This window comes from Corapipo altera, unplaced genomic scaffold (genome assembly GCF_003945725.1).
Source record: "Corapipo altera isolate COAL_440 unplaced genomic scaffold, ASM394572v1 51, whole genome shotgun sequence".
In the NCBI taxonomy this organism is placed as follows: domain Eukaryota; kingdom Metazoa; phylum Chordata; class Aves; order Passeriformes; family Pipridae; genus Corapipo; species Corapipo altera.
This window is the reverse complement of record NW_020884892.1, coordinates 4,527,376-4,541,280: the sequence shown is the minus strand read 5'-3', so window position 1 is coordinate 4,541,280 and position 13,905 is coordinate 4,527,376. Positions and strand designations below refer to the sequence as shown.

The window sequence follows — 13,905 nt, the reverse complement described above, 5'->3', positions numbered from 1 at the left end:
ATATATGATGTACTACCTATTTCTTCAACTTTTACAAATTTGTATTTAGACTATTTGCTTATTTAAGCCATCCTCTTGAATCAGCTCGCAGACTTCAAAACACAAACAAAACAAACTAACCACAAAATGAACCAAACCAAACCAACCAACCAACCAAAAACCCCCCAAAAAACAACCAACCAACCAACCAAAAAAAAACCAGCTTTTTTTTTCTTTTACTGTTCCTTTTTCAAGGTGGATATCTTAAAGAGTCAGCAACTGGTCTAATCAGAATCAAGAAACAGAAAACAATCAAGTCATAAATTATTCAAGTAATATGGAATGTGTTTATGGGTGGCTCTAAGTGTTAGATTATAGTCTTGGAAAATGCCTTTGCACATGAAATGTGCAAAAGTGATAGGATAAAGGATTAAACACAGATAAAACAGACAGGACTTCATGCAATGAGAGAGAAAAAAATCATCTGAAAACCTCTTTAAAAATACCCCACACCCTCAATGCAACCTGTGCTCACAGCAGAACCTTCCTGTGTGTTGCATTTGACTGCTGAACTGAAGATGATTGTTGAAACATTACAAAGAGACATTTTAAAACGTTCAGTGTTTAATTTTAAGAAAGTTCAATGAGAAAACTTCAGCACTAGGAAGCACTTGGCTACAAAGCAGCATTTATTGAAACCCTGCGTACAAAACCACTCAGTATCAAGAAAATACCTTCACTGGTGAATCTGCTTAATGGCTTCTACCCTCTTTCACACTAAGTCACAGTTTAAGTGTTCTAATATGAAAAGGCAAAATGGTTTGTTTAAAAACTGACCTTCCAGATTTTCAATTCTTTCAATGTTGTTCAAAGCTACATTTAAATATTCCAGCTTCTTTAGTTTGCTCACATTTTCTGTAACACAACACAGATCCATTATTTCAGTTCTCTGCACTGGAAAGGGCATTATCATTTTACCTGTTCACTTTACTTCAAAGAAAAAAATAAAGCAGAAAACAGGAAGGACAAATCAGAACACACATCACATTACCAGGCATCAATATTTTACTATTAATTAAAGGGCAAAACAAAAAAGTTCTCCTAAAACACAAATTAAAATAAAAAAAGGAAAAAGAAATAAGGAATCTTATACACACATTTTTAGCACAAATCCATAAGACAAATATCTAATGCAAGAGGACTGGCCAAAAAGCATGGTAAGAGCATGACAAATGCAAAAAGCACCTGTTGTGAAACTCAGAAAGGATCAGACCATACTTGGACAAGCTTTATAAAATTAAAGTTTTACACTTACTTATACAGAAAATATTGGCTTTTTTAGTTTATCTGTAAATTTTTGACATCTTTAATCTGCAGGTTTAGTACAAGAAACTTTCTCTTCCCCCTTTTTAAAAATTTTACACATAAGGATTTCTGTGAGTTCAGTATGAACAAAACAAAGACACACATACACACATTCCCTGATCTTGGAGTCTAACCTGTATTATTTTCACCATGACCTATTGGAATTAGCAGGTTCACAGTGAGTGGGGAACATTTCCTCTTTGGAATACTGAAAAGGGGTAAAGAGGGAATAGGGTAGCAACAATCTTCATCACTCCCAAAAATGTCTGAAAAATGCAAAGACCACTTGAGATAGATGACCCACAGGTCAGAGACTTAAATCTGAGACAAGATACAGCAGGTAACTCGTGTCATAGCTACCAATTTCTTCCCAATCACCACGTTTCAAAGATCTGACTGGAAAACCTGTCCAAAGAAGTCATCAAGTTTACCTCAAATTCTAACTCACAAGCTGCACTGAATAGCTGCTGTACAAACTGTGCCTGCTGGGGCAAACAAAGTAATTCAAGCAGAGGGAGCTTCATCTGACAACCACAGATCACGTCTGCAGCTGAGTTAGTTGTTCAGGCTCTTCTTCAATGATTACAGAGAACTAAGCTGTTCAAGGTGCAGTTCATCTTACCTTAAATTGGCTGTCTAAAACTAGTGAATCAAATCATGCACAAAAATATGCCTTTTCTTCATGACTGGTTATAAAGGGAAGATATTGTAATTTGTAGACAAAGATGTCTACAAATCTGGTGACATGAATCCTACCACTTAGTACTAAGACCTTGGAGAGGTATTTTCTTCATAATTCACAAAAAAATGATGAAATTAATTTCTCAGCAAGAACTTGTGCAGCTTAGGTTGGATGTTTTTCTTACAATATTTCTGTAATGGCAGTGCCTGTACACACGAAGACGTGAGAGAGTTGAGTGTTGAAGCCAGTGATATCTTGGGGTTTTTTCCATTTATAGAAGAGAATCAGGACACATCCATACAGTGGGTGCCTGACAACCGTGCTCAGTAGGCAAGTCTGATCTTGAGGCCTGCAGAAAGGTTTTGTTTAAGAAGAGAAAGGACACATCCCAACAGAGTCAATATAAACCATTCCAGGATGATATTCAGAAGCATGCTTGGAAGTGCTGTGCCCTCTGCAAGGACATGTTGGTATCCACTGGAAGAATTACTTCTCAAATTCAATACTTTGCCACATAACCACTGTTGGCAATGCTTTTGGTCACTCACTATAGTGCAGGGATGGTGAGTCTTCGTGTGTGTTTGTTTTGGATTTTTATCCCACTAGTTACTAATGTATTATCTTGGAAAGCCATTACATTATACAAGAATATATGATTCACTAAGTTGCACACTTTTCCAACTCCTACAGTTACATTATGCCAAGATAAAAACTGCATGCCTCAAAAATGAAATTGCTGAGAAAACTTTGTGTCCAAAAAGCAACTATCTGAATATGATATCCTGTACTAACCTAAAGGAGGCCTGAGTGTTGACAGAAAATCCACAAGATGAAAACTTGTTAAGGACACAGTAACAGAGAGAAAACCAACTTCAGTTCTAGTCCTATTTTTGACGGGGCAAAGCATCATAAAGTAGTTTCAAAAAACTTATTCTCTCTGGGAGAAGATTCCTTCTCTCTAAGAAATGCAGATGTTAGCAGTGCAGTTTCATGATGAGCCACTCCAGAGAACTTAACTTGCCTACAAGTTCTGAGCGCAGAATTTCATTTTAAAACTTCAGTATTTAATTTCTTCCCTTTAAGGAACTCCAAAGAGATATGCTAATATAATTCATGAACACTTCCAACTTTTCAGTACTCATCTATGCACTATCTGTAGAGTCTAAGCTTTTCTAGCCATAGGCTTGATGTTGCATCTTTCAACAGAATGCCAATGAAATACATGAACCAATGCCAAAAAATGCAGACCATATGAAATTATATCCTCTCCTGTGGTGCAGGAAGACCACTGAGACTGTGTTGTAAAAAGTTTGGTTTATGCATAAAAGCAAGTATTTTATTCTAATGAAAATTATTTCAATGTCAACAAAAAAATACCATTTGCATAAACACTTCATTTAAAAATGAGCCTGAAGAGAGCTAATCCTACAACACCATAGTACATGGCTAAACTCTTTGTTCGCCAGAAATACAGGATATTTAATAATATCTTGATTTTTTAGATTTTAATCAATAAAAGGTGTTCCACACTCATATTCTCGTGAGTATCCGTATTCCAGTAGTATCTTTTCCATTTAAAATTTCTCTTGTAAATTTCTGAGCTTCTTAGAAATTTAATAAAGAAATCAGGAAAGGAACTCTTGTAGGAGCAGATCCACAAGGAACCTCTCTGTAGTTACTCACTGTACATTCCCTTAAAGTACTTTTTTTTTTCCTGATTTCAAAATTATGCATGTAAATCCATTTTAAAATAAACATATCCAGAAAACACTTACCAATTTTTGGAATGAGATTATTCTGAAGATAGAGAATTTTTAAATCTCGACACCATTTGTCAAGATACTCTAGTTTTTCTATTTCCTGCTGATGTAAAGAGATTTCTTCCAGTGAAAAGATTTCACAGTTGTTATGTTCTGCACGTCTTCTAACAAGATCTTCAGTGACTGAAAGAAACATTAGATGTCATATTTCCCCTTAGTCCTTTTCTGCCATCTGACTTATAAACAACTTATAAATTCATTAAAATACTTTTTTCCACCACATCAAATAGCCCAGTAGTAATGCCAACAAAAATAAAATCTGCAAGAAAAGATATCGAGTACCAAGTAACCTCGAGCCACTCTACCACAGTAAACACCTTTTGTGAAACACACCCATGTCACCTGTAACATTTGGAAAAATCCAAATGAAAACTGCTGAGTGTTCCATAAGTGTGATACAACCCTTGCAGAAATTAATCCAGCAGCCATTATTTTCTGCATAGCTTGGGTTGCAGATTGATTCATATAGACAAGAAATGGAGTGTTTTATGCTGTTTTATTTCCAGATGCCAGATGTTCACATCACAGAGAGCAGTGGGGGGGTGGGAGGGAAGGAAACTAACTACAGTGTGTCATCATATTCTTCAGTACAGTGTGCACAGAAATAAGCAGGATAAATGTTGAAAGTAGGCAGATATTTTTTATGGCAAAGCCATAACTAACTCATGCTTATAAATGTTTGTTAGAATGAAATGTGTACCTGGACATTTCTTAGGCACCACCAGCTCATTAGAAGCCAGTAAAGGAATTTCAGTGGCTGAAAAACACCAGAGACCTGAGTTCAGAGTTATCCTGCAGTAATATTTAATGCCAGGCAATCTTGCAAAAAGTGGAAAGGCTCTGGATAATAAAGGTAAAGAAATTCTGTGAGAACCAATGCTCACTCTTGAGCTAGATGTTAGTACTTTGTTTCCAGTCCACTGCACCAAAAAATGCTGGTGTTTTCTTCTCCTTGACAAGGAGTGAAGCACTGATGAAAAAACTAGTGGTTTATTAAATTAGCATAGGTATTTTCAGGATTGCTAATGCCAAAAGACCCACAAAAAACCCCACAAAAAACCCTGAAAACAAACTCCCTCCTTTCCCCCCCCCAAAAAAAAAATAATCCTTTAAAAAAGACTCAAGAAAAATAAGTAAAAATTACAGAGAGATCTGTGAAAACAAACTGTTCCTATCACGCATTAATTAAAAGTATTCTTTCACTTCTTTATCTCAGGAAGGGTTTGAGACATTATCCAGCTGTATAGTGGTCCTGGAATGGCTGCACACTTTCACACAGACAGGTCTGCTCCAGGCTGGGAAAACCATGCACCAATACAGCCCAAACTCACATGTGTCTGTGCAGCTCCTGTATCTATAGTCTTTGGAAAAAGGGGTGAAACTGGTTTTGTGTATATTATATGATTTAGAGATGACGAGGGTTAAATCTCCCTTCTGCTCAACAGATTTTCATCCGGCATGATTTACAGAATTAAACGTGGTGATACTGATATTGATGGAAGGGGGGAACCTGTCTGCACATAAATCATACTGGGAAAGGTAAGTGTCTTTGTATTTTTTAACCATCTTGGGCAGGTTTGCTGCATCTGAACAACCATCTTCTCTTTAACAGACCATTGATCGAACTTGATTAGAGTAACAGACAAAAGAGAAAAAAAAAAGTAAATAACCATGACTAAATACTTTAGTCTTCAGAGAAATTATGAAAACACTGGCATTTCTAATAAGTTACTCGGTAAATCTGTTGGAAATTAAAAGGAAAAAAAAAGGCCTTCTTACTACTGTGTTTGGAGCAGATTTTTCAGTGCCACTATTTCCAAGTAATTTCGAGCAAGAAAACAATATTCCTTAATCTGCATACATACACACTATGGCAATATTATGCTCTAAACCCTTTATACAAAGTCATACAAACTGTTCCTGGTAGTTTAATTACAGCCAGATTTCCCTTTTCTGATGAAAATTGAAATTACTGTTGCAGCAATTATGCAAAAATGTCCACTTCCATTACCAGATGGTTTGCAAAGCAGAGACAATCATTCACATATAAGCTACTGGGGAGCTTTAGGGACCTATTTTGGGGTCCTGCTGCAGGCAACTGAGTGAATATTTGGCATTTGGTATATGATCTAGTTCATTTAAGAGGAATGAGGGAAACAAGCTAGTAAGAAAAAACAAATTTTAAATAAAATTTAAAACAACAGCATTTTCAGGACATTGACAAAACACACTGAACTCACTGAGAAGTTCATTAAACAGATTTTCTGTTTAATGATCAGACTAGGATCATACTGGGAGCGACTGGTAGCTACTAGGATCCCACTGGGAGCAATTGGGAGCAACTGGGACCATGCTGGCCACAACTGGGATCATACTGGGAGCAACTGGGCCCACAGTGAAAGTGGCTGGGGTCATACTGGGAGTGAGTGGGAGCAGTTACTGCAGTGTTACTGCAGTCTCCTGCAGTAACAGGAGACTGGCCTAGTGACCTGGGAGGTAACAGCTACTCCCAGGTTCCCACAAACACAGGAGGAAATAAGGGATGGCATCAGTCAACTGGAGACAACAGACCTTGAAGATCTAACTTCTAAAAATTGCATGTTTTACTCAAAAAAGGAAGCAGATACGAAGGATAATATTAAAGACATTGGAAGAATAAGCAGATGGACAGCTGCAGGTGTATGGCGAAACAGTAGAGACAGCTGCATTTCAGAAAGGTGAAGTATGCAACCATTATTTTAGGACTCAAATTCATGCTGTGCTGTTCAGGAGACAAAGCCATTTTCCTTCAGGCAGTGCCTGCTCAGGGAAGGCATCTGACAGCTTCATGCAGGGAGAAGGAGTTCCTTTCCAAAGCACTGTTTTAGCCCCACACGGGACTGGCAGTCCACTGATGATATACAATCAAAATAGATTACAGGAAAAATCACAGAGGAAGGGAACTCCTCAGTAGCTTTTTTTATGAGTGGCAGGTGTGAGCACTCAATCTTCTAAATCATACTGCTGTACCTGTAACAGATGATGTACCCGTAACAGATAATCAATTCATAAGTAACAGTAGGGAGTATTTTAACCCCATTTGTTTTTTTTTTCACATCTGACAGCCCCCGGCTCAGACACGACCCATCCTGCCCAGCATCTCCCCTTGCAGGGGCTGCCACACACACGGAGGGGTCCCCAGCTGGGCCACCTGCGAGGCCTCTCGGGGGCTGTTTCAGGAGACAAGAGCACCCCTGTGCTGTATGTGGTGGGTTGTTATTGCCAGGGAGGAGGGAAACCTGATAATCGAGCCAAGCTGAGGAGAGCAAGGGAGGCAGGAGGGGAGGGGGCAGCCAGGGGAGTGTGGGAATGGCAGGGAAGGGGAAACATGAATCATGGAATCGTTCAGGTTGGAAAAGACCTTTTAGATCATCGAGACCAACCCAGTACTACTAAATGCACCACTAAACCATGCCCCAAAAGTGTAATATCTGTGCCTTTTAAATACCTCCAGGGATGGTGATTCCACCACTTCCCTGGGGAGTCAGTGCCCTTCCAGTGAAGAAATTTTCCCTAATATTTAATCTAAATCCTGGCATAACTTGAGGCCATGTCCTCTCGTCCTGTCACTTGTTACTGGGAGAAGAGACCGACCCCCACCTCACTACAACCTCCTTTCAGGGAATTACACAGAGCGATAAGGTCCTCCCTGAGCCTCCTCTTCTCCAGGCTGAGCCCCCCAGCTCCCTCGGCCGCTCCTCATCAGAGTTGTGCCCTTCTGTGGACACGAAGGAGGTGTCCAGGGCGCGGGGCAGGTCCTGGGGATGAGGGAAGGAGCCGGGGAGGGGAGGGACGCGGCTCTTTGACACTCACTCCGCACCATGGCCGCCCCTCCGCCGCCGCCGCCATTACCGGACGCCGCCGCGCTGCCCCGGCAACGGGCCCGGGCGGGCGGTGCTGAGGGAGGTCCCGAGGCTTTTGTACAAACATACGAGAGCTTCAGCCCTGCTGCTGCCCCCGTTATTCGTCTGGGAAGACTCCATAGAGGTGCCTCTTCCGCAGGCATAAATCTCACGTCTGTCCTTTCTACGACACTTTTTTCCTCCTCCTGCGTGTTCGTCAGCCAGTTTGCCTCACGCATTTGGGGCTGAAAGCATGTTTATGGAAGCTGCCTGTTTCCGTGATTCACAGAATTTTAGAATCATAGAGCCGTTCAGGTTGGAAAATACCTCTAAGATCACCAAATCAACCTGTTAACCAAGCACTGCAAAGTCACCACTAAATCATGTCCCCAAGTGTCACATCTACACGTCCTTCACACCCCTCTAGGGATGGTGACATGGTGACTCCACCACATCCTTGGGCAGCCTGTTCCAATTCCTGATCACAGCTGTCATCAGATCAAAGTGGAAACAGCAAGAAAGTCACTCTGTAGTTCCTACCTCTTTGCTAACACAGGTCTTCATTAACCTAAAGGTCTAATCAAAACTGAAGCTCATCTTCTACTAACAGAAAAGTCACGTGTAAGTTTAAATAAGGCTGTAAGATTTCTAAAAATTCATTTATTAAGTCATTTGCCTCTGATGTAAATGCAACTCTCCACAGCCACTCTGCAACTTTCTTGCTGTATTGCGGATTAGAGAATGGAGGATGAAGGTGTCATTAAGTTCAGGCTACTGAGTTTTGTGGAGATAATGAGACACAAAGGAGCAGAAATAGTTTATGCACTTTATTATAACTGCATAGTATTTGTCCAGGCCTGTCTGACTGGCTGAGTATCAAATCCACGCCGAGGACAGAGATGTTTACACAGCTGGATGGAGTCACCACTGTGTCCCAAGGCCCCTCCACAGAGCCACAGAGATTAAAGGAGGGCCACTGGTTCCACTACCTGCTGGTTCGTATCAAATTGCAGGCCTCTTCAAATAAGGACTTTTATAGCTACTCCTTTTGCTAGTACTATTAATTCTTTACTTAGGAGCAGAGATCACAATCAAAGTAATCAATTTCAATAAGTAGAAGAAGAAAAAAAATCGTGTTCTTGCTGTGTACAGTATTTTAAATGCTACATTGTATTACATGGAAGTAACTATGTTATTTTGTTATGCTAAAAATGAGGGGGGAGGGTGTTCATCCCTTTTGCTGAGATGCTTTATGATAGTTCTGAGGAAAGAAATATACAATCTGCAGTTAAATAAATTGCCAAATAGTAAGGTGTTGTGGGTTGGCCTTGTCTGGATGCCAAGTGCCCACTACCTGTTGTCTCACTTCCCAGCCTCAACAGAAGAGGGGGAGAAGCTCATGGATTGAAATAAGGACAGGAACATGACAAAACAATTACCATCATGGGCAAAACATGTTCAACTTGGGGAAATTAATTTAATTTACTGACAATTAAACAAAGTAGGATAGTGAGAAATAATAACTCTAAACGCACCCTCTTTTATTCCTCCCTTCTTCCCAGATCAACTTCACTCCAAACCCTTTTACCTTTATATCCTGAGTGAAGCCATGGTTTGTTTTAATCAGTATATGTGTAGGTCCTGTTTGCCAAATCTACTTAAGCTACAGGACTACTTGTTTGAGCAGGTAACTTCTCACTTGTGAGAAGTTTTTGAGCACAAAAGAAGTATTCTCTGTACACCAGTGACTGAAAAGCTCTGAGTGTGTTTATTTTTCTCTTGTGAAGAACAGTTTTGTTTATGACTCAGGGTTAAATTATTCAGGAAGACAGAAAGAAGAACTTTGGAGCATGTGTTTGCAACACACTGGTCCTAACCTGGTGGCCTGGCACACGTAGGGCAAAGCAAGATGCTGAATTAGGGGGTTTTTTTTGTGATCACTATTTTCACACAGTTATTTTTCACTCAAATTATGTACTAAGAGCTTCAAGTGGCACAAGCCTGAAATATTAGCATGAAGCAATGTACATGCCAGAGATAATGTAATGACCCACATTTCAAACAGAAGAATGGAGTAGAGAAGGAAGAAAAAGGGTTGCATCTGGTGTGCCTTTCCTGAAGAAATTCACTTTACTGCTTTTATACATTACAACTTTATTTGTCAAACACACAAAAGAATGCAATATAAAATGTTTCTATGTCATGACAAAATAATCTTTATAGCATTATTATTACAGTGTATCAGAATTATTTTGAACATGTGTTGGCTCCATCAGTATATGCTCAGGTAAGGTGCTACAACCCCAGCAAATTGATATCCATGGCTGAATCTTAGCTGTTGAAATGCTGCAGCTCAGAGTCTCAGCTGGTGTAAATCAGCTGATTGATATCCACTCAGAATCTGAACCTATATATTTCTATTTCTTTCCTATTAAATTACTCATTTTTAAAATATTACTTTTTACTTTATTTTTCTATGGTGATACGTTACTTATCATAGTATAACAAACCAAGGCTTTATGTTTGCACAAAAGTACCAATAAATCCTTCCCCAAAGAGCACACAATCTACAGGGCAGGACATAAGCTCACAAATAAGAAATTCACTGAAATATATGAAATTCCTAATGATAATAATCTGCATTACTGACAACACCCTCAAATACAGGAATGAATGAGAACAGGAACAACTGTACTGGTATGGAAATGCCAGAGATAGGGGAGAAAAGCATCATGAGAAACCAATAAAAAACCCTCCTGAATATAAAATGAAGTACCAGTTTTGCTCAGTGTATATTAAAATGTGCAAAGAGGTTTAAAAAACAGTGCAGCGAATTCACAAAAACATACATCAAAGAGCAGACTCTGCAGAACTGGACTAAATGGTAATAATCTGTATTCTGTACCAGTGTAGTTTATTCCATATCACTTAAATAAAAGATGTTATCCTTGTATGGGTTGGCTTCTATGAGTAATGCTTTCAGGATAACTACAAACCAGACCTGCTCACAGACTAAGAACATTATAAGGTAAGAGATGCCATCAATATTATCATCTTCAACATGAACATTCTCGCTATAAAGCACTACATGATATATGCTCAGGAATGACCCTGAAATTCAGCTGAACACAGCAAGAAATAAGAAAGTGTAAGACAAGGTGTAATGACAAAAATAAATTTAAAAAAAGTAATAAATGGTTTGAGATAATATACAGAGAGTTATAAATCTATACCTTGAAATTTCTATTTGATTCTCTTCTAAATAACATGCTATGTTAAAGTGGAGTAAGAGTTTAATCACTGGGGACAAAATCATGAAATTCTTGTTGTTTTCTCTGTTTGTGGATGTGTCAGTTAATCATTAATCAATAAGTGGTTTTACTTTGCTAGAATTACGTTTCACGATTATCAGTTAGTTAACAGAACCCGCAAATACTAGTTGCCTCTGAAAGTCTGAATTTAAACAGAGGCTGCAAAATGTTGTTTTCACTTTTTCATCAGGCAGACTCTGGGTTCAATTTTTCATCCAACAGGAATGAACATATAATTGTGCCTGTTTTCAGAGAAAACAGATGAGGCCTGTGTTTATGTCCATTGGAATATATGGAAGGGAACTCTCACAGCCAACCAATTTGGTGAATGAACAGAACTTTGTTAATTCAATGTTAATGAATATCATGGAGGGCAGGTCTTAAGAGATCCTGAGCATTTTATTTTTAGCTCTTGCCAGTTAGGAAATTGCTCTTGAAGTTCCTTCTCTCCAGATCAAAACCATTCTAATTTACAGTTTGTATTTATTAATAGATAGACTATAGCAATTCATTTTAGACCAATTTTTTTTTTTTTTTAGTCTGAATCAGCTTTTTCTTCACTAGGGAAGAAACTAGATTACAGTGACTCTGTTTTTCTAGTTTTCAGCATAATTGCTTTGATGACTGCAGAGTAATTGCAGTCTTAGACTTTTCTCTCAATATGGGATTTGATTTTCCAGATTATTATTCCAGGAGATTATTTGAACACTAAAGATCTTTATAATTCTTTACTTCTAAAAGTGCATTTCATAGTGGACCTTTTATAAGTAGTCATAAAACAGGTAACAAAATATTTATACATTTTACACAATGATATTTACTCTCAGTTGTCTCCGTAGTTTAAATAAGGAAGAGGAATTATATAATACTGACAAAATTCTTCACCTGCATTAACTACAAGTAAATATGAGGATGAGTCTTATAAATACTGTTTTAGTTACATAATACATCAGTTTTATGAAGAACATTCCATTGTCACCATTTATTCCTGGTGGTGTTATATCAAATGGTCTGCCTTCATGCAGTCAATTTAATGGAATAGAATAGTGAATGACTATGAAAATTGGTAATTTCAGTGAAATTTCACTCTTTAAGCTCTTAATGCTGAGTTATTGATGCTTATCTTCAAAATATAACCAGCATACATTTACCTTTTGGAAGAGAAATGTACATTTTAACTTCAAGTACTCTTTTCCTCATTGCATCATTTGTTTAGATTTTTGCTGCTAGAAATACAGTTATAACCTCCCTGAGTTTGGCTTAGACACAGTGTTGGACAGACAGTGGTGTTTTAGTTATGTAGGTTTTTTCTTCCTCCAGAACCTGTTGCTTGTGCAGTTTTGCTTCAGAGTTTTTGAATCCCTGTCATTCTGCCTCCCAGCCTGATTGTACCTCGTGGGCAGACCCAACCCTTCCACAGGCTGCTTTTAGCACACCAGGGGACAAGGAGACCAGAAGCAACAGGAGTTACAGAATGATTTGGTGGGCAACAGCATCTTCACGCATTATCATCGCTTTGTTGCACGGGCAGACGAAATCCACGCTGTTCTAGATAAACTGGCACACAGGGACGTATTTTAAGAAACAGATTATTAGGAGTCACAAGATAACAGGTTTTGGCTCTATTTGTAGTTTAGTCTGTAGCAAAGATACAAGCTGAAAAATGGGACTCAGTGTTTCCAAAGTAAATACCTACAGGTCTCGCATTTTGGTACATGATTCCAGGTAATGCAGATTCATCATTGCTTTACCACATCCTGATTCCTGGTTTTCTGAAGAGTGCTCTCCTTCCAGTAATATTTCTTTCTTTTCTTTTTTTTTCCTGTTTTCTTAATGCTCAGCATAAAGGCCAAAAGGCAGTTCATATACATGATATAATAAAGCTTCTGAAATACGTTATTTCATGTACTCAGCCACTATCCAAATCCATTATCTTTGACAGCATTTTGTTACAAGAAATTTATAGATAAAATATGGGATAACATGAATTTTTATAAATAAAAGTATTTCATGGGGATTAGAAAACACTTTTTACCATCAATTTATTGTCAAAATGCTTGTAGTCTACATAGAATTTCATTGACATAAGAGACTATATGTACAGCAATATTTTGCATGACTGCTTTCAGTCACCAAGAAGTATGGCCTCACTCACATTTGACCAGAACAAAAATAAAGCTAAAATGAATTGTATTTGGAGGAAGAATACTAACAATTCTGGTTGGTTTTCTTTCCACAGGAACATGTGCAACAATGGCCATAAGGAGGTATACAGGAGTTTGATGCTGAAGAGCTGAGAAAAATAAATTTGAGGAGGAGGAAAAATGAAAACTTTTAGTGAACTCATTTCAAAATATACAGAATTAACAACTCTGCTTTTAAGTTTTTATGAAATGCAAGAGACAAGCTTACTTTGAACAGTGGGAGCTCCTGTCTCGCAGTAACCTATGCTAGTCTGTATTGAATTTACTCCTGCTAGTCAACAAGTGCCAAGTTCTTTACTCCATCCTGTAGAGCCTGCTTTGGTTAACGTTGATACTGGCTTTCAAAATCAGAGTCAGCTCTCAAGCTCTGGTGTTGCAGCCCTTACAGGAACAGCTCCACTGACTTTAAGTGCCATATGTAGCGTCCACAGCTTGGCACACTGTGAATAGAATGTCATTTTAACCATAGGCTTTAACAATTCTGCAAAGTGATCAAATGCCTGCACTCCTTTCTAAAATGCTGTTCTCAGGATTAACACCCTCCTTCTGAGGGCTGACTGCAAGGTTTTCCAGGTTGCGTGTGCAGCCGTGCAGATACCTTTAGATCTCAGAAGCTGAACTGCACTCAACCAGGAAACTGATGAACAAGGCTGCTCTGTCCAC

At 38.6% G+C, this 13,905-nt stretch overlaps 1 protein-coding gene across 3 annotated transcripts in view; it reads right to left on the bottom strand.

Moving 5' to 3' along the window:
- The window catches only part of LRRC6 (leucine rich repeat containing 6), a 34,024-nt gene extending 26,266 nt beyond the window's left edge, over positions 1–7,758 (bottom strand). Inside the window, exons 1-5 of one of the 3 annotated variants that reach the window (XM_027645688.1) lie at positions 7,699–7,758; positions 3,802–3,969; positions 1,585–1,610; positions 1,479–1,536; positions 817–894 (exon numbers count right to left, since the gene is read on the bottom strand). In XM_027645688.1, the coding sequence (XP_027501489.1) occupies positions 817–894; positions 1,479–1,536; positions 1,585–1,610; positions 3,802–3,969; positions 7,699–7,708 (340 nt within the window). In that variant the 5' untranslated portion in view covers positions 7,709–7,758. Of the gene's footprint in view, positions 1–816; positions 895–1,478; positions 1,611–3,801; positions 3,970–7,698 lie in introns of all 3 variants that reach the window. The other 2 variants (XM_027645687.1, XM_027645689.1) reach the window with 2 other exon arrangements.
- Positions 7,759–13,905: the final 6,147 nt, after the last annotated feature.